Source organism: Sarcophilus harrisii, chromosome 2 (genome assembly GCF_902635505.1).
Source record: "Sarcophilus harrisii chromosome 2, mSarHar1.11, whole genome shotgun sequence".
Taxonomy (NCBI): domain Eukaryota; kingdom Metazoa; phylum Chordata; class Mammalia; order Dasyuromorphia; family Dasyuridae; genus Sarcophilus; species Sarcophilus harrisii.
Genome location: NC_045427.1, coordinates 517,650,814 through 517,672,400, shown reverse-complemented (window position 1 = coordinate 517,672,400; position 21,587 = coordinate 517,650,814). Strand labels below are relative to the sequence as shown.

The 21,587-nt window shown below is 34.4% G+C and overlaps 1 protein-coding gene across 7 annotated transcripts in view; it reads left to right on the top strand.

Moving 5' to 3' along the window:
* MAP2K5 (mitogen-activated protein kinase kinase 5) overlaps positions 1-21,587 on the top strand; it is a 301,668-nt gene that overhangs the window by 143,355 nt on the left and 136,726 nt on the right. For all 7 annotated transcript variants that reach the window (XR_004232393.1, XM_012543497.3, XM_023498214.2 and 4 more), the window contains 2 exons: positions 9,718-9,779; positions 16,273-16,321. Coding sequence is in view for 6 of the 7 variants with exons in the window: in XM_012543497.3 (XP_012398951.1) it covers positions 9,718-9,779; positions 16,273-16,321 (111 nt within the window). In the remaining variant the exon portion in view is untranslated. The remainder of the gene's footprint in view (positions 1-9,717; positions 9,780-16,272; positions 16,322-21,587) is intronic.

Below are 21,587 nucleotides of genomic sequence, written 5' to 3'. Positions count from 1 at the left end.
TATATACACATATAAGCATAAGATAGTTTGAGTAGGAGAATGAGAGAGTTCAAAGAATTAGAGACACAGGAAAGAGTTGATAAAGGTGGTAGTATCTCTGCTTTAAAGAAAGCTTAAGTATTCTGAGAATAGAGGTGAGTAGAGAAAGAGAGAATGCCAGGCATGGAAAAGCATAAAGGACTGCTCATAATAGACATTACCAAATGTAAGAAGATCTTCTCCTTCCAGGAGATGTCACTTTAGTCATCTTTCTGTCTATCTGACATTTCAGATACATCCATCCACTCAATCTGGGTACCTTTTGTCACCATTAGCATGTTTCTTCAAGGTGACTGACTAGGCACGATCCATGGAACTGACTGAAATGTACTGGCTCTTGGGGCCAGTGACTTTGGACCTGTCGTCTTTGTGATCAAACCAGATAAACTAATCATACACTGAGTTTATAAATGCATTGAACACTCAAGTTAGAAATTAAGACTTCCACATCTGTTTAAAAGTAATATTGCATAGCAGTGGAATTTGGAAAAAAAAAAAACTATAAAAGAATATGTAATCACAAGAAAATAGGATGTTGTTTTTTAAAAAAAAAAAGGATTAGGCTAAAATTACAAAGTCCACATTCTGGTACTCACTCATTGCGCCTTACACAAGTCATTTCACTTCCTTGGGCCTAGGTTTCTTCATCTGAAAAATGAGAGTAGAACTCAGTGGTTTGTTCCAGCTCTAAGTTGGTACTGCTCTAGGAGATTTTGTGATGCTAAGAATTCCACCCTAAAAATTCCAGAATAAGACTATTCATCTATGTCTAAAAGGGAGGGGGGAGAAGAGGGAACATGACCATAATGAACTGAAATCAGAAACCCTTAAATAGTCCCAGTGTAAAGCAACACTTTTTGTCATTCATGGAATTTTCACTTCATGCTATTTGAAGTCTATAGGATCTTTGTGATTCATGTTCCATTGTCTTTTTTTTTTTTTTGAGTTAATTTAACATATTCACTTGAAACTGTTGGTTCTTATTTCATCCTATATCCTAGAATAATTATGCCACATCCATTTAAATCATATTATCACTTCTGACGTCCTCTAAAGTCCTCTTCCATTATGGGATGATGATGACTGTTTTTTTAGGACTACATCAGAGGAGTGTAAACCTTGGCAGGTTTTACCAAGCTACAAAGGCTTTAAGAATATACCTGGCTTGGTGGGGTTGTGAACGAATCCAACCATTTTGGAGAGTAGTTTGGAACTATGCTCAAAAAGTTATCAAACTGTGCATACCCTTTGATCCAGCAGTGTTACTACTGGGATTATATCTCAAAGAGATTATAAAGAAGGGAAAGGGACCTGTATGTGCACGAATGTTTGTGGCAGCCCTTTTTGTAGTGGCTAAAAACTGGAAACTGAATGGATGTCCATCAGTTGGAGGATGGCTGAATAAATTGTGGTATATGAATATTATGGAATATTACTGTTCTGTAAGAAATGACCAACAGGATGATTTCAGAAAGGCCTGGAGAGACTTACACGAACTGATGCTGAGTGAAATGAGCAGGACCAGGAGATCATTATATACTTCAACAACAATACTATATGATGACCAGTTCTGATGGACCAGGCCATCCTCAGCAACGAGATCAACCAAATCATTTCTAATGGAGCAGTAATGAACTGAACTAGCTATGCCCAGAAAAAGAACTCTGGGAGATGACTAAAAACCATTACATTGAATTCCCAATCCCTATATTTATGCACACCTGCATTTTTGATTTCCTTCACAAACTAATTGTACAATATTTCAGAGTCTGATTCTTTTTGTACAGCAAAATAACGTTTTGGTCATGTATACTTATTGTGTATCTAATTTATATTTTAATATATTTAACATCTACTGGTCATCCTGCCATCTAGGGGAGGGGGTGGGGGGGTAAGAGGTGAAAAATTGGAACAAGAGGTTTGGCAATTGTTAATGCTGTAAAGTTACCCATGCATATATCCTGTAAATAAAAGGCTATTAAAAAAAAAAAAAAAAAAAAAAAAAGAATATACCTGGCTATGGATTACGTTTCTCTTGTCAAAAATCATCTTAGGAAACTATCAATATAATTGGCCATGTTAATAACCAAATTAACAAAAACCATATGATCATCTCAATAGATGCAGAAAAAGCATTTGATAAAATCCAACATCCATTCCTATCAAAAATCATCCTAGGTATGGACAGACTTATTGTTAGCATGCATTAGGTTTATTTTTTTTTTTTACATACCTATTCATGAATTTGATATATTAAGGTGGGGAGATACTATTGACAGAGCAATGGAAGGAGTACTAACACCAGTAAAATCATATATCATTGAAGTAAATATTGTCTCTGACTTTTGTCTGTAATTAGTGTATCAAAAATAAGGTATACCCCAATATTGCAAGAACCAACTGTGTAAAATAGTATTTTATGTAGATGACATCTGAAGAATGGGAAATAACAGATTAGAGGAAAATTTCAACACAGCCATTGATCATCCCTCAAACACGATTCCTGTTTGTATATCTCTTAACATGGTAGCATGAGTACAACAATGATGAAATGATGATGACACATGATATTTGTCTGGTCTTACTAATTTGTTGTAGTTGCTATATTTCTGGTTCTAGTTTCTGTAATATTTTCTGTATTTCTAGTTTGTATTTTACTTCTTATTGAAATACTTGACTTCATAACTTCTTTCTAATGGTTTCCAGAGTGATGACATAAAAAGAAATCTCACTCTGTGGGTTCTGCTTGATGTAGCTGGTTCTTTTCTTCTTAGCTAGTCCATGATGTGTTAGACAGGAGATTGCTTAAATTAATAAAGAAGTGGCCATCTCTTCTATATTTGTTAGCATCTTTGAAATGTACAGATATAATGCAAATACTTTTTCTTTTTGAAACTAAATTTTAACTTTGCATCTGCCATTTTACCTAAAAGATAAGTGAGGACATAATTTGTTTTTCTGTGTTATTTTTACTTTTTCATAATCTGCAATACTTTTTTTTTAAGTAAATAAAGATAATTTGAATTAGTTGCTATTTTCCTCTTCCTATCTTCCTTTTAATATTTATAGCCAGTGTACATTTTTAACCACAGTATGACTTTCAGCTCTTTGTCAAAATTTTCAGTAAATAAAAGTGACCAAAAATATTAACATAAATATATTTTCTACCATTTACACTAGATTCATTCAGAGGGCAGAGCAGACAGGTAGGAGCTCAAGTTCTCAGAACCAAAGAGAGAGATTCATTTCCACCTTCAGTCAGGCTCCTGGTGGCTTTCCTGGGGAGTGACAGAGCTTGGATAGAAAGCTAGGGAAGACAAATGGACTGGAGGCTAAAGCAACAAGCCCTTCCTCAGATTCATTCACCCCATCCCATACCACCGTGGTGGCAGGACTGTCCTCCTTAGCTTCTGCACTGAAACCCAGACTCCAGAAAGCCTCTAATAAAGCTAGCTGGGACCCAGGCTTATATGCTCTACACTGAGTATAAACCAATCATTATATCATTAGGAAACCATTATTTGTTGTAAGATCAAATCAGTCATACTGAACTAGAGAACTATTAGGCATCCTGCTAAACTAGATAACCATTGTCTCATCAGTTCCACTGAATTAGCACCTTATAAGAATCCTTATTTAAAGTTCAGCGTTCTGGCCCATAAGAAATGCCTACCCAGATTTTGATGTTTAAAGACCAATTTAATAAGGGAAAGGAGGCTAACAAAATTATTTCTATTTTCATTTTTACCACTGGTTCTGAATAATTGAAATGATTTCTGATAGAGGAACCAAGTAAATATTTGCCTGGCTTTGCAAAACCTCACTATATGAAAATTCATACTGAAAAAATAGCTACCTTTATATATAAGGAGTAATTTTGGTTGTACAGAAAAATTCAACTTAGGTTTTCAAATGAGCCCCCAAAGCTTCTTGAATAAAGGGCTTACATAACCATAACCATATATTAAGATTATCCAGGCAGGAGTGTGATGAATTATCTTAAAACAAAATAAAATTTTAAAATCCCCAACTTGGTCTATCCAACCACACTAGTGCTTAGCTACATTGTAATATCTCTACTCTGTTTTGTGGCTAAATTCCTTGAGAAGGTCCCTTGCAGTCACTTTCCACCTCCTCTCTTCTCACTCTCTTCTAAATTCTTGCTCATTTGGCTTCCAACCTTATCACTTAACTGAAACTACGCTTTCCAAATTTACTAGTGGTCTTTTAGTTGTCAAATCTAGTGACTTTCTCTTAGTCCTCATTCCTTTTGACTTCTCTGCAATGTTTAACAGTCAACCAACCTCTTCTTTTGGCTGCTCTCAGCCTCTTTTAGTTCTTCTACCTTTCAGACAGACTGCTTCTTCTCAGTCTTCTTTGTTGTATCTGCATCCAGGTCACACTTGCTAAATGGTGATGGCCCCTCAACTCTTTGTTCCAGATCCTTTTCTCTTCTTCTATTTCACTCACTGATCTCATCCATTCCCATGGGTTTAGTTATCATCTACTATAAAGATGATTTTCAGAACAATTTATTCAGCCCTAACCTCTTCTGACTTCCAGGCTCACATCTCCAACTGCCTGTTGGGCTTCATGAATTAGCTGTCCTACAGACAACTTAAACTCAACCTTTCTAAAACTCAGCTCATTCATTTCCCTCCCCCTATCCCAAGGTCTACTTTCCTAATCTCCCAATTTTTGTTGAGGGCTCAACTCCTCATTCACTCACCACATATCCAGTTTGTTACCAAATTTCTACTTTTGTGGTACCTTTTGCATATATCCCTTTCTTTCTTAGAATGCTGCCACAAATCTGGTGTAGGCTCTTGTCACTTTACATCTGGACTATGATAATAGTTATTTGCTTGATCTTCCTTCCTCTTCTCTCCTCAGCCTAGTCCATCTTCCACTCAGCTATCAAATTGATTTTCCTGAGACATAAGTATGCCCATGTCACTCCCCTCTTAAGTCAATTCTCATGGCTTCCCATTACTTCCAGAATCAAATATAAAGTCCTCTATTTGGCCCCTCCTTTCTTTCCACTCTGATTATACTTTACTCACCTGCATATATACTATGATCTATTATTATTGGCTTCTTTACTCTTCCTCATATAAGACACTACATCTCCTGAGTCATATATTTTCTCTAGTTGTTTCTCATGCCTAAAATGTTGTCCCTCCTCTTCTCTGCTACCTGGATTTCTTTAGGGCCCAGCTAAAATCCCACCTTCCAATGTTTGTGGCATCCCTCTTTGTAATGGCCAAAAACTGAAAACATAGTGGATACCCATCAATTGGAGAATGGCTGAGTAAATTGTGATATATGAATGTTATGGAATATTATTGATCTGGAAGAAATGACCAGCAGGATGATTTCAAAAAGGCCTGGAGAGACTTCCATGAACTGATGCTGAGGGAAATGAGCAGGACCAGGAGATCATTATATACTTCAACAATAGTACTGTATGATGATCAATTCTGATGGACATGGCCATCTTCAGTAATGAAATGAACCAAATCAGTTCCAGTAGAGCAGTAATGAATTGAACCACTTATTCCCATCGAAAGAACTCTGGGAGATGATTATCAACCACTACATAGAATCCCAATCCCTCTATTTTTGTCCGCCTACATTTTTGATTTCCTTGACAGGTTAATTGTACCCTATTTCAAAGTCCAATTCTTTTTGTACAACAAAATAACTGTATGGACATGTATACATATATTGTATTTAACTTATGTTTTAACATGTTTAACATGTATTGGTCAACCTGCCATCTGGAGGCAGGGGCAATTGTCAATGCTGAAAAATTACCCATGCATATATCTTGTAACTAAAAAGCTATAATTAAAAAAAAATAAAATAAAATCCCATCTTCCATAATTCCACCTTCCTGGTCCCCCAATGCACCCAGTATATACCTTGTTCTTATACAGATCTTTACATTTTGTCTACCATTAGAATGTGAATTCCTTACAGAAAGTTTTGCAAGGATCAATGTTGAAAAATTACCCATGCATATGTTTTGTAAATAAAAAGCTTTAATAAAAATAAAATTCATTGAGAAGAAAGAAAGAAAGAAAGAAAGAGAGAGAGAGAGAGAGAAAGAAAGAAAGAAAGAAAGAGAGAGAGAGAGAAAGAGAGAGAGAGAGAAAGAGAGAGAGAGAAAGAGAGAGAGAGAGAAAGAGAGAGAGAGAGAAAGAGAGAGAGAGAGAAAGAGAGAGAGAGAGAGAGAGAGAGAGAGAGAGAGAGAGAGAAAGAGAGAGAGAAAGAGAGAGAGAAAGAGAGAGAGAGAGAGAAAGAAAGAAAGAAAGAAAGAAAGAAAGAAAGAAAGAAAGAAAGAAAGAAAGAAAGAAAGAAAGAAAGAAAAGTCAATCTGATTTCAATAAAGCCTGGAAAGACTTACATGAGCTGTGACTAAGAGAGCAGAACCAAGAAAACACTGTACACAGCAACAAGAAAATTATGTGATATGTGTGCAAAAATGTTCGTAGCAGCCCTTTTTGTAGTAGATGCCTATCTCTTGAAGAGTGCTTGGATAAGTTATGGTATATGAATGTTATGGAATATGACTGTTCCATAAAAAACAATCAGCAGGATGATTGCAGAGAAGCCTGGAGCTATCCAACTAAACTGATGCTGAATGCTCACTTCAATGAGCAGAATCAAGAGAACATAACAGCAAGATTATATAGTGATACATTGTGATGGAAATGACTCTTCAACAGTGAGGTGATTCAGGCCAGTTCCAATAGTCTTATAATGGAGAGAGCCGGCTGTGAGAACTGAGTATGAATCACAACAGTATTTTCACTTTTTTTTTGTTGTTGTTTGCTTGCAGTTTGTTTTCTTTCTAATTTTTTTCCTTTTTGATCTGATTTTTCTTGTGCAACATGACAATTGTGAAAATAAGTATAGAAGAACTACACATGTTTAACATATTGGCTTAATTGCTTCTAGGGGATGAAGTAGAAGGGGAAAAAGGGAGAAAAAAAATTCGGAACACAAGGGTACTGCAAAGTGAATGTTGAGAATTATCTATGCACATGTTTTAAAAATAAAAAGCTTTAAGTTTTAAAAAATTAAGTTAAAGAAAAGAGAGGGGGGAAAAAAGAATGTGAATTCCTTGAAGATAGAGGCTCTTTTTTTGTCTTTGTGTCTATCACACAGTGCCTTAAAGATATCAAATATTTAATAGTTTGTTGACTCGAATTGGAAAAGTATATATTGGAAATACTGGTTTCCGAGCCAGAATTAAGCATTTGTGAATATGTGTTCTGAATTGAGAGTATCTTCTATGCTCTAGAGCATCACATGTTTGACATTTAACAGTGTTTAACCTCTGTGTTGTACTAGGTGCCACAGCTATGATAGATTCTAAGGGTTAAATTTTCTTTTAGGAAAGATTTTGATGGGAATAGTGGATTTTGATGGGAGTCCTTTAGTGAAGGGTCTTGCATTCTACTATATGAGTGTTGATTGAAGGAATTAGTGGGAAAGAAGCCCTGAGAACATAGAGGATGTGGGGGAGGGAAGGTATATGAAAGAGATCATGAAAGCTGTCTTCATTTATTGGAAGGACTATCATGTAGAAAAGGAATCAGACTTGTTTTGCATTGCTAGGAGGCAGAATTGGGAGCTTCAGGTGGAAGCTGCAAAGAGATGACTGTAAGGAAATATTATCCCAAATGAGAACTATTGAAAATGAAGTGTACAATCTAGTACTTAATGGACCTTCCAACAGGGTGCATGGCTCCTTGTCACTTTTCTTATGGAGAGGATTCTTGTTCAGGTATAGGTTCAACGGAATTGCTTCTTATATTGCATTCAAATCGAAGATTTTGATTTCTTAAGACAGTAATCTCAATTAAAAGGTTACTGCAATCTTTTCTAGGACAGCAGAAGCTGTGGTGGTCACAGTGAGATTAGAGAAGAACCAGATGTGAAAGAAATTTGCAAGCTGCTTTCTCCCTCATATCACATATCCAAAGATGATTCTTAGGTTAAGATCCAAGTGATTGAGAAGATGGTTACATAAGTCATAGAAATAGAAAATTTAGGAGAAGATATGGTTAGGGAGAAAAATGACTTCAGATTTTAGACATACTTAGTTTGAGGTTTCCAGGTATAAAGAGAGCCACTTGGAAGTAATCTGTTTTAAATATGCAAGGAGCCAACTTTCTTACGGTGCCATATTTGACTACTAATAAATGTACTTTATTATTTTTTCTGTGTTAAAATATACTTCATATATTATTAGGCACTTACAAAGTTCCTATTGTAAGTTATTCCTAATAATAATAAAGTCCTGACACTGAAAAAAATAGCAGCCTACAGAGATGCCAGAATGTGTATCTCCAAATAAATATTGTCTTTTTCAAAGTACTCATCTGAGAAAATTTTTCATATCTTCCAGCAATGTTACCATTATTTCAAACATTATACTAAGCTCTAACTTTGAAATGTCTTCAAAGTGTCACAGTCTTTTTTTAAAAGTTATATTCATCCATTTGTTTTTATTCCATAAAACCATAGTCACTTCACGATATATCACCACAACGATTCTTTTTTGCTGAAATCAAAACAAAAAAAATTAGATGTGTGTAATCAATCAGCACAGTGTCCTTAATTGACAGTGTATATAGCATTCCTCACCCAAAGTCTGCCATCTTTCTACAGAGTATCACACATGCTTTTGAATATCATCAGTAGTATCAAATCTTTGGCCCTTGAAGAATTAATCAAAACCTCAGCAAATGGAGTAGAATATTGGGTCAAGTAAATGAACTCTGATACCCAAATACTATGCAGCAATTTATATGACATAGAAACTAGTTCTCAAAGAAGTCTAAAGAATAGTTGAAAACAAATTTTGAGCAATGGCATCATCTTTGGAATTAATGTATGACTTCCCAAAATTACAAAGTCTTTAGTTTTTTGGTCGGATTACTTGTGACTTTAAATAAATCCCATTGTCTTGTAGTCAAACATTATTGTTCTTAGAACATATTTATATTGTGTTCCTGGTAAACTTTTTGTCATTATGGCAGAAAGAGTACTTGTTCTGAATCATAGGTTCTGCATCCAAATCTGGCCTCTTACCCTGTGTGATCTGGCCCCTTGTCACCTTGGGCAGGCCACTCAACTTCCATAGGCATCCATTTCCTCATCTCTAGTGTTGGTCTAAATAAGGGCCCTTTCAGTTCTACATCTGTGATCTTATAGGGGAAAAAAACCAAAACCCCTAACCATAGTTTTACATTTGAGGAAACTGATACTGTACTGTACTGTAGTATCAACTATAGCCCTTGTTCTGTCATTTTAAAATTTCCACAATGGGCATGTTTTGAGTCCAGCCACAATTAAGCTTCTTTTTTTTACTTGATACAGTTTTAACACACATATAATCACACTCTTGGGAATAAAGTGAAAGTGACAAATTGTGCTCTCAGGTGGCTAAGTGCAAATGTGGACCACTTAATTGCAGATGTAAAATTTATGCCCATCACAAAGAAAATAGGACTAAAAACCAATTTGACCCTGGATATTTAGTGTATGACATGAGGGCAAAGAGACATGTTCCCACAATACCGAATACAAAAAAGTGCAATCTTTGCCATACTGTTGTTTGTATCAAAAATATTTATATTTCTACATTTTCATTTATTTCTACAGGGGGATCTTTGGATGTGTATAGGAAAATTCCAGAGCATGTCCTGGGAAGAATTGCAGTAGCAGTGAGTATTTGCTTTTACCTTGTGAAATTTGGACAATAAACTCTTTTTGAGCCTCTTGTCTTCTCTACACTCTAGCCCCTAACCTTCTTTCTTTATAATTTTTAATAGGAGAAGAGGCCAACATGCTGCTTGGGATTTTGTTTATCCCTCCTGTGTTCTTGTCTGTCCTCCCTTCTATAGGCAGTCCATTACTTACAAATGTCAACACTTAATATCTTTCCAGCCTCTAGATAGCCCTGAGGAACTTCAATTGATGCATATGCCAGGACCTTACTATACCTTGATCTTGCTATGTACTAAAATTCATTGGATTTTCCAAATTTGCTAAAAAGGAAAATGGCTCCTGATTTTTTACTTGATTTATTTTAGAAATGGAAAATGTCTTTCTTTGCAGTTAGACAATTTATAGCTTTCAGTTACAAAATGAGCTAGTTTGTGCCCTACTTCATTCTGAAGGAATGAGGAATCCTTTATTCTGAAAGAAATAAACCTAGATTCAAATTTTCCACTTTAATGGGATTGATTGATTATTAACAAGCATGTCCCTACACCCTCCTTGAGTTTTGGGCAAATCTGTAAGATTATAGATTATAGATGAGGTTTAATCTTCTTTAATAGCAAGGGAATTGCTAAACTGATGAAATCACATAATCTTGACATATTGGTTATTATTATTATCTACTTACACTACTCTGAGCCCCAGGTTTCTCAGAAGAGACTTTTGAGGTTTTGGTTTTCTTTAGCACAATGCCTGGCACATAATAAACTCTTAATAAACATTGTTGATCTGACTTGATTAAATTAGGGCTTCTTAAATTTTTTCCACTTGTGACCCCTTTTTGCCCAAGAAATTTTACGTGATCCCAGGTATATAGATATATAAAATAGGTATACAAATCAAACATTTACTGATAATAAATCATAATTGCATGGCCCCCACATATGAAATTCTATTTGGAGTCTCAGAGAGCTTAAGAAACTAAGCATTAAATGACTTCCAAAGCTCCATTCATATCTAAATCTGTTGTGCTGTGATCTGTATGTGGTTGTGTGTTTATTTTAATTTGTAGTAATTCTTCACACCATTTCTAGAAATTTGGTCTTGGTGGTCATAAACATCTTCTTATTCTGTTTTCATAAAACTGTTTTAATTCCTAGCTATTCACTAAGGAAATTTAAATGGATAAGCAAACATCTTATGAATTCTGTATTTCAGATCAGAATAAATTTAGATAAGTGTGTCTCACATGGGGTGGGGTAATGTTAAACAATTGCTAGATAGAAGGTGCTCTGATAACTTAAGCAGTTTAAAGCATAACAAAGTGATTATACCATGTACCATTTAATTAAATGGCTGATTTTCGCATTCATTATACATCAAACTGACAACTTAAGTCCTTTAATCCAACATGGACAGTTATTTCCTCTTAGTTCATTGTAATTCACAGCTTTACTTTTTTCTCTCTAATTATTGGTGTGAACTGCCCAGGGTGAGGGGAACTTTCTTGCTTTAACAGCTAATGCTGTTAAGGAGCTCATAATCAACATATTTTGGTGCAGTATTTTTGCTATGGACTTGGAATTCTTTAAATCAAGATTCTTATGTAAAAATAAAAACGTTTCATTTCTTCTTCCAAGTATGAATGATATGGTGTTGCTTTTAGTGGTCCACGGCTCTAAAATTTAGTAGCACATTTAATTAAAGGTAGAAAGGGGGAAGCAAAGATCCCACATTTTAAAAAGTTTAAAAAGTGTTCATTTTCTTCTTAAATTTCATACAAATAGGATTCTCCCTTTCTCTATTTTCCTGCAACCCATAAGTCTCATTTTGTGCGGTGGAGATATACAAGGGCTAGTCACATGTCTATTCTTATGAACTTTGCTGTCCAGAGGAGGGATAGAGGAAGCAGGAAAAATTGGGTACATTCTGCAGCATACATCCACTAATTACAAACTTGTCAGTTTTTTTTAAATCACACCACTCTTCACTTTTGCCCTAATCTTTTTCTAGCTTTACCTTCTTTTAAAATGTGTGTTTCCCCTTGCCTTTGTAGCTAATCTAGTTTTATAGAATAATTATAATAGCTCACACTTTCAAGTTTGCAAATTATCTCATTTGATCCTCACACAAGCCCTGTGAGGTAAATTCTATTATTTTCTCCATTTTGTGGCTAAGGAGACTGAGGAATAGTTTATGTGGCTTGCTTCAACTAAAGCTAGTAAAAGTCCAAAGTGGAATTGGAGCTCAAATCTTCCTGACTTCCTAAATTTAGAATTAGAAGGCCTGAATTCAGTTCCTAGCCCTGATACTTATTTTTATGTGACTTTTGGTAAGTCTTTGTACTTGGTAAGGAAATGAGTTTGTTTGAATTTCCTCCTTTGTAAAATTAGTCTTGTAGTTAAATATCCCCAGCTCCTTCCAACTCTATAAACTGATATGTGATTCTTCATTTGCCACTTTTTCTAATGTATTCTAGATCCTAACTTTATAAAATGACTTTTCCCTGTTCTCTTTCCTCCACTTCAAAGATCTTAATTTTTTGGAAATATAAGTAGGTTAGCAGAGCCTTGGCAGTTTCCACAAGTTACAGTTGCTGGCAAAAAGCTGTGGTCAGCACAAGGGAGGAAGAAAACAGAAAGAACATGTAAAACACAGAAGACAAGAAAGGAGTGGCATTCAAAAAAGAATTAGCCAAAGATAATTCCATATTTATTAAGTACACACTTTTATAAGCAAATAGCCAGGTTTTGGAGATACAAAACCAAAAATAAATATTCTTTCGTTCAAGAATTCTATGGCTTATTTCTCTCTTTCACTCTTTCACTCACTTTCATAAGTTGTAGCCTGTAGTTGAATCTCACTACCTCACAAAAAATTTCTAATGACATTGGTCTGAGTACTCCCTGCACTAATGCAAATCAGAGATTTGGTTCCTCCCAGAGATGGGTTTAAGGAATTACTATGGCTTAGATAGATTGATAGATAAAGTTTGAGTTGACTTTTTGGTAATGAGCATAGAAAAATTAGTTTGTAGGATCAATCAGAATTTCCAAATAGTCTTCAAGAACCAAGATCCACCCCCATGTCACAATGAAGCATTAGGAAAGGACTTTATTGGAATTAGTTTGATAAGGAGGGGATTCAATAAATGTTCTCCTAGCCTGATTCCAGTTTCTGCTGTAGATGATTACTTCTTTAAAGAGGCAGTTTACAAATCAAATATTTAATGATAATAAATGATAATTGCTTGGCCCCTACATATGAGACTCTATGGAGTCGCAAACTAGAGTTTAAGAAGCTGAGCATTAGATGACTTCCAAAGCTCCATTCATATCTAAATCTGTTGTCCTGTGATCTGTATGTGTGTTGGGACAGCATGAGTATTATCCTAGAATAGGAATCAGCAGCTGTTCCAACCTCAAAACCAAATTGTACCCAGGGTGTCATCCAGGGAAGAGGAAATGGAAAAGTAGAAGTAGCATCAGGAAAGAAAGAGGGAGGGGAAAAAAGGGAGAAAAAAGAGAGAAAATACAATATCTGCTCCTTTTTACATTTAGAAACCTGTAGTCAGAGGATTATTCTTGGTTTTAGTCACTGAAATGAAAAGCAGGGATCCAAACAGAAGGAAGCAGTAGTGACTCTCTCAGTTGTTTCAGCAATAATTTACTCAGATCTTAGAGATATGGGATGAATGATGAGAGGTTCTATAATTGAACAAAGGAATCCCTAAGTTAATAAATGAACTAGTTCGCTTCAGCCCTTCCTCCTGTGAAATGTTTGCTTTCTTGAAACCTGTAAGAAATGATGCCAACTGTATGATGAACACTGTATTATTGTCACTTTGGTTTCTGAAGCCGTGACATTGTGCACTGTATTTTGAGTGCTAATGTTAATTGAAGTTGTCCCTGAAAGGATGTGCTCTTGAATTGTCGGAAAGTGAGTGATTGACAATAGGCATAACTACTTTTGAGTGTCAAGGCTTTGTCAAGGCATTTTAAGACTTAGTCAACTGAATACCAAAAATGCCCCCTAGGTTTTCTATTAACAGAGTTCTGACTTCTTTGCTAAATGAGAATTCTCCTGTGCTCTTAAGAGGAAGTTTGAGTATATTTCAGTAAAACTTAAAAATAACATGGTCATAGTTTAAAATTTTAGTAAACACTTACTAAAACTTTTTTTTTCTCTTTTCATGATTTTGATAAATTGTATTTCAGGCAAGGAGTTTTCTGCCTATTCATTAATTCTCCAAGATCACTTGTGTATTGCTTTTTAATAAAAAAAATGTAATTATATATTCAAGCCTAGAAATTAAACCTAATATCATTACCAGTGCCCACAGACACTGATTCTTATTCCAAAAAGATGACTCTTTTATGAGTTGGAAAAAAATTGTTAATTATTCACTAGTATTAACCTTATATACCTTAAAAAAAAATGTATCTGAACTTCTGAACAGCTAGATGGTATGATAGATAAAAGTGCTGGGTCAGGAATCAGAGGGACTGATTTCAAAATTAACCTTACATACTAACTAGCTATATACACCTGGGCAAGTCACTTTACCTCTTTGTCTCAATTTTCTTAAATGTAAAATGGGGATAGTAAGAATACCTACTTCCCTGGGTTGTTGGGAGATAATATTTATAAAGTGTTTAGCACATTGGCTGGCACATAATAAGAGCTTAATGAATGCTTATTCCATTCTGCCTTTCCCTTTCCTTCAGTGACTAATAAATGCATTCTTCTTTATATAGCATAACCACGCTTACTTTACTTTCTGGGAAGTAAGTTCCACATCAGACAAAAACTTCCCAGACTAAAGCAAAAATTCATTTTATATGAAGTTTTCTCTGATAGACTATCTTTAGAAGCAATTATTTCTTCTTTACACTACAGTACAAACACCTAATGAAATTGATTACACTATGTTAGCATACCTTTCAGGAGTGCAGAAGTATATGTGTACAATTAAAATGTTAACCGCTGTCCAGCATTAATTGATAGAGATTTTGTCCTGCCCTAAATCTTTAGCAACATCTTTTAAAATTGGCTTTACTGACTTTATCTTTCATGTTTTCTCTGTTCTCTTGTTCTTCGGATTTCTGTTTCATTTGAGATATTTACACAATGAATTCCCAAATCTAATTGCATTGTTTTCAAAACAAATCAGTTCCATGACCACTTCTCACTTTGGAGGATTGGTTTTTGGTTTTTGGTTTTTTTGTGTGTATATTACTACTTGGCTTGAAGTTTTTATTTTGATATGGTGTATATTCTTTATGTCTAACAAAATTCATATGCTAATTTTAAGCAAATTTTGATGATTAGAGTAATTAACTTGTGACTAGAGAAATTTGTAAGTCTTGCTCTTAAGCTGTTCACATGTGGAACTCTTTGAACTGCTGCAATATTACCAGAGTGTGCCCTTGTGCACATTGATGGTTTGTGAAAAATGCAGTTTCATGCACTTTGATAGCTTATTAATAAAGATTCAAAAGATTGGCTAATAACTGGCCAAAATTAAGAAGTATACATCATGAGTTTGGGAATATGTGTGTTTTAGATCTGGTAGTTTTTTCAGTTTTTCAGTAACTGTGGAGTTTTGCAAATAATCATTAAATATTACCTGCAAAACTCCACAGTTACTTGTTGTTCGATGTGTACAAATCCACTCCATTTTGTGGAAAACTATGTGAATTTTATGTTAAAATAACTGCTGATTTGTGCTACCAATTTACAAACTTTCCTGGTAATTTCATAATGCAAATGAAATATTTATTAAATCATTTTTTAAAAAAATTATTGGCTAATACCAACTCTTGACTTTCTCATTAGAAGGCATTATACATTGGCAAAAAGGTATTATTATACATTGATGGACAAATTCATGATCTTAGTTGACTCATGGTTGCTGATGTGGATTTCTGAGAGTAGAAAATCAAATCATTCTGATTTCAGTGTTTACATTGTCTTATTACACAGTATCAACCTTTTCGATCTTTACTGCTCCCCTGCCCAAACTTCTGCCAAACTGGACAATAGCACTCCTCCAAATACAACTTTGCTCTTTTCTTTCCTGTTTCTGAATTGGTTTGTTTCTTATCAAGATCCCTCCTCCTTTTCTCCCTGTTGAAAACCTATCTGTCCTTCAAAGATTTAAATAATCTCACCAGCCTAACAGTTCCTCTCTGAAGTTCTGTAGATTTCTTGTTTATACTATACATTTTAAATTTATATTTGTTTACTATTTCATATTATTAAGGTCTTATATACATATATCTTATCTCCATAATTAGATTAAAGGAAGGCGATGGGAAGATCACATCATGCCTTTTATTCCTTTGTATATCCTACCACACCTATCATTGGGTCTTACACAAACCTAGTAAATATTAAATATTGTATTGATTGCTTTGAAATCTGATTTAATCACTTAAAAATTTTAAATTCATAATTTAAAACATTTTTATCTTTTGTCTTTTCTATATTTAGGTTGTTAAAGGCCTAACTTACCTGTGGAGTTTAAAGATATTACATAGAGGTATGTGTTGACTTAAATTTTCCCTTATTTGTAAAATTAACATTTGGCCTAGTATTTAAGAGTAGCACATCTTTAATGACATTCAAAATTTTGGGGAGGTTTGGGACATAAAATGTTGTCATGGCATATAATGTTTTAAAAAATTTTATTGGCCTATTCCTGTCACTGGAAATATATGGATTCTTGTGGTTCCATATTTGCAACATATATGCTTAAGCAAAGCTAGGTAAAGACTTTCTTAGAATTTATATATGATATTACTCTATCCTATTACTTTAATTGTTTAAATTTTTTTACTTTCAATGAATTTGCCTTCATTTACTCACTTGGTGGTTCCAGATGTTATATTAATGTGACTTAAGATTACACTTATTCCTTCTACATTGTGACTTTTCAGTATATCACAGATCAGCATTAGAAATTAAATGGGGATTTCTGGATAGTTTTGCAAAAACTGCTGACAACATGTGAATGCCAAGAGATGACACAGAAAAAGTTTGGAATCACAGAAGTGCATAAAATGTGTACAGTACTGTGTAATGTCAACATATTTTATTTTTTAATACCTTAATAATTTAGACTTTTCTGGTACAAAAAGAGGGTCAAAAAATTTTATGTGCATTTTCCATATTGCAAGAGATACCACACTCCTTTTATGTGCATTTGCCCATGATGTGAAAGGAATAATTGTAGTTTTTTAATACTTTCAACTTAAAACTTTAAATAAGAAATCAATGAAATAGTCAGAAGTCTGTCTGGTCTATTTACAAAACAGATGAGACGATAATCTGATAACTGTTGAATGTTACATAAGGAACCTTTCCTTGCTTATTTTAATGTTCCCAAAATGTTTGGATTCATTTGGAGCAAATTATTAAGTAAGAAACAGACTATTACAAAGCAACTTCAGGGCCTAATGTTAGTAACAGTACTGTTTAATTTTACACATCTGCTCACTCTAGACTTATGCACAGTTGGGAAATGCAATAGCACACACATTAGATGTGATTAAAAGAAACATTTTTTTTAAAAAGGTATAAACAATGAGAGAAAAAACCAACTCATGTTTTCAATTGTTGTATCACATCTGTTACTAAGGTTTTATTTGTTTTTTTTTTCTTTTTTTAATTCTCGTGATTCCAGATTTCTTCCTAAATCTATGCTTTACAGACTAAAATGTCCACTCATTCTTTATTCTATAAAAATTGTACAAGTTAAATGAAACCTCAGACTAAATTTCTACTTAAAACCATTATTGCTGTCATGAGTCCAGTTAAATAAATGAATGGTGAGGTGAATAGAGTACTGACTGGACTTGAGTTCAAATTTGGCCTCAGATATTAACTATCTGTGACCCTGAACAAGTTACTTAACTTTTCTGCCTCAGTTTCCTCATCTGTGAAATGGGAATAATGATAGTACCTTACTCTCAGAGTTGTGAAGATCAAATAAGTAAAGAATTGTAAAGTATTTTACACAAGCCTGGCACAGATTAAGTTCTATCTAAATGTTAGCTATTATTATTATTATTATTATTATTATCCTTTTTTGAGTGTGTGGCTGATATAAAAATATACATTAGGGAACTTTGGCTGGAGTGATTTTCATATATATATATATATATATATATATATATATATATATATATATCTTTTTATTTACAAATATATGCATAGGTAATTTTTCAGCATTGACAGTTGCAAATCCTTTTGTTCCAACTTTTTCCCTCCTTCTCTCCATCCCTTCCCCCACATGGCAGGTTGACCAATACATGTTAAATATGTTAAAGTATAAGTTAAATACAATATATGTATACATGTCCATGCAGTTATTTTGCTTTTTAAAAAGTGTCAGACTTTAAAATAGTGTACAATTAGCCTGTGAAAGAAATAAAAAATGCAGGCGGACAAAAATAGAGGGATTGGGAATTCTATGTAGTGGTTCATAGTCATCTCCCAGAGTTCTTTCCCTGGGCGTAGCTGGTTCAGTTCATTACTGCTCTATTGGAACTGATTTGGTTCATCTCATTGTTGAAGAGGGCCATGTCCATCAGAATTGATCATCATATAGTATTGTTGTTGAAGTATATAATGATCTTCTGGTCCTGCTCATTTCACTCAGCATCAGTTCCTGTAAGTCTCTCCAGGCCTTTCTGAAATCATCCTGTTGGTCATTTCTTCCAGAATAATAATATTCTATAACATTCATATACCACAATTTATTCAATCATCCTCCAATCGATGGGCATCTACTCAGTTTCCAGTTTCTGGCCACTACAAACAGAGCTGCCACAAACATTTTGGCACATACAGGTCCCTTTCCCTTTTTTAGCATCTCTTTGGGATATAAGCCCAGTAGTAACACTGCTGGGTCAAAGGATATGTACAGTTTGATAGCTTTTTGAGCATAATTCCAGATTGCTCTCCAGAATGGCTGGATGTATTCACAATTCCATCAACAATGTATCAGTGTCCCAGTTTTTCCACATCCCCTCCAACACTGGCTGGAGTGATTTAAATACAATATTTTCTCTGTGTGTATGTATGTATGTATACATGTAGGTAGACATATGTATATACTCAATAGATGGGAAAAAATATGAAAAGTTTATATTATCTTTATTTGTAGATGATATTATTTATATCCAGAAATTTTATAGGGGTTTTCCAATACTCATAGCCTCCTTCATTCCCCAGATAGATATTCTGGCCTTATTCTAATTGATCTAGTAATCAATTCTTATTGCCGTATTGATTTTAGAAGTAAAAAATAGATTTAAGACAAAAAAGTGATTCTATAGAATAGAACCAGAATTCCATAAAAATATTGTTTTCTTTAGAATTATTGTTAGAATTAATTTATACTTTATGCCAACAGTATAATCTTGTGGGTGGTAGAAACTGTTTATCAGGCGAACTTTACTGCTATGAAACTAGGTAATCCTCTGAGAATCTTTCTGAGAAATTCAGTGGTAATGAAGAAGTTTTAGTTAGCTTGCAATTATTGTTTGTTTGTCTTTTTAAAATTAGCAGCCATATAGATGATTTCAGTCTTTTGAAGGTTTCCAGATGATATTTTGTCAGCAGCAACACCTAAATGTGCCATTCTTATTTATTTTAGGAAGGTCATACAGATAGTCTGGATTGTTAATCCAGGTGGGTTATTTGATTCTTTTTTTGGTACTGTTGATGTTAGGGAAATATCTATTTATTTTTCCTTTCATTTGAAATAGGGTGCTGAAAAGGTAGCTGTTTTAAGTGGATTTACATGTTGCTGTGTCATTTTCTAAGTCAGTTGACATGTTTTTCTAATTCAGTCACAGAGGGTCTCTCTTTCTCTTTGAGTCTGACACCCGTAGACTAGAATAATAAACATCAGCTGAAAAGTGCTTCTTCCTGCTTGTAATTGTTGGCTGGTGGTTGCTCTGGTATGGGAGAGAGAATGCTATAGTTTCCAGAGCTACTGATAACAACTATCTTTGTGCCCTCACAACTCAGCAGCCCAGCTTTCTTTAGTGTGGTAGCAGTGGCATTTCTATGCATTTGCTGTCTGTTAATCTGAGTACACACATAATCATAGACCCGATAGCCAGCTCTTATTTGAGGAGCATATTGGAAGCATCTCTGAAAGGCATCATGGCATAACGAATAGTATGTTGGACTTAGGATCAGGGAGTCCAGGGTCCTAATGCTACCCTTGACATTTACTAATCATAGCATCCCAGACCAATCGCTTAACTTCCTGATCAGCCAACTGATAGAATCTGATGATAGAAGAATCACATTTTATGATTTCTTTCCTTGGTATACTGACATTTTGTATCATGGGCATGGGTGCTGCCACCTTAGTAGGTGGATTCAGATATTTTTATCCCATTTGCTAGGGTAGACATAAATAAGTATGCAGGACTACTAATAGTTGTCCTTTTACTAAACCTTCCTTTTCAGCCTTAGATGAGTTTCTACTGAGAAAAGTCTTGGTCAATTCAAAGTCAAAAAGAGGAAGTACTTCAGCTTCACATGCTTCACTTTTTCTTCTCATTTCTCCCTCAGCTTCATTCAGTTTCCTAGTTTATACAAAGTGAAAAATAGGGAATAAACAGCAACAGTAAGATTATATGATCAATTCTAATGGACATGGCTCTTTTCAACAATGAATTGATTCAGGCCATTTCCAGTGGTGGTGTGATGGAGAGAGCCATCTGTACCTAGAGAGAGACTGTGGGAACTGAGTATGGATCACAACATAGTATTTTCACTTTTGTTGTTACTGTTATTTGCTTGCATCTTGTTTTCTTTCTCATTTTCTTTTCCTTTTTAATCTGATTTTTCTTGTGCAGCATGGTAATTGTGGAAATATGTATAGAAGAATTGCACGTGTTTAACTTAGATTATTTGCTGTCTAGATGAAGAGGTAGAAGGAAGAAAGGGAGAAAAAAATTTGGAGCACAAAGTTCTTTTGCAAGGGTGAATGTTGAAAATAATCTATGCATATGTTCTGAAAATAAAAAGCTTTTTAAAAAAAGAATCATGGGAGGGAGGAATAATTAATATCTCATGGTCCAGCAGTGTTCCCTCCTGGGATTTCAGTTTTAAATAATCACCAGTGTGTGTGTATATGTATCTTTATCTGTCTAGATAGAGTAATGAATTAGAATGCAGTTGCACCATTATTTTCCAGTGTTGAAGAGTGATCAACTGTAGAAATAAATGTGCTGTGATAATACAACCTATTAAATATGTTTATAGGTTTAGCTTTAAGTTTCTTGGCCTATACATTTAAACTTCCACCTTCAAGATTTAAAAATCTATGGTTTTTAATTGGGAAGTAGAAGCTCCCAGACATCCCAGAAGATCCTGCTAAAGAATTTTAGTCAGAAACTTACTCTATATTGAGAAGTTATTACCATGCCTGTTAATATTTGTAGTTTCTATTGTTCACATTTAATAAGTTGGAGTCTACAAAAAAAGATTAAAGATACCATTTTATTTACCAAAAAGCCCCATTTAATTTTCTCCTTGATTTAAAAAGAAAAAAAAAAGATGTAGCTTTTAAGATCAGTTCAATCAGGCAATTAAAGATCAGAGCTTTTAAGATCAGCTCAGGCAATTAAATAGGTAATGCAGTTGTTATATACACTTTTGCTGGGCAGGCTCATTGCAGTACTTTCTTAAAAATGCAGCGACTCATTTTTACTGTCTTTAAATGAATCATGATCAACATTCCAGCAGTACATGTACCAGTACCAAATTACAAAGGATTCTTC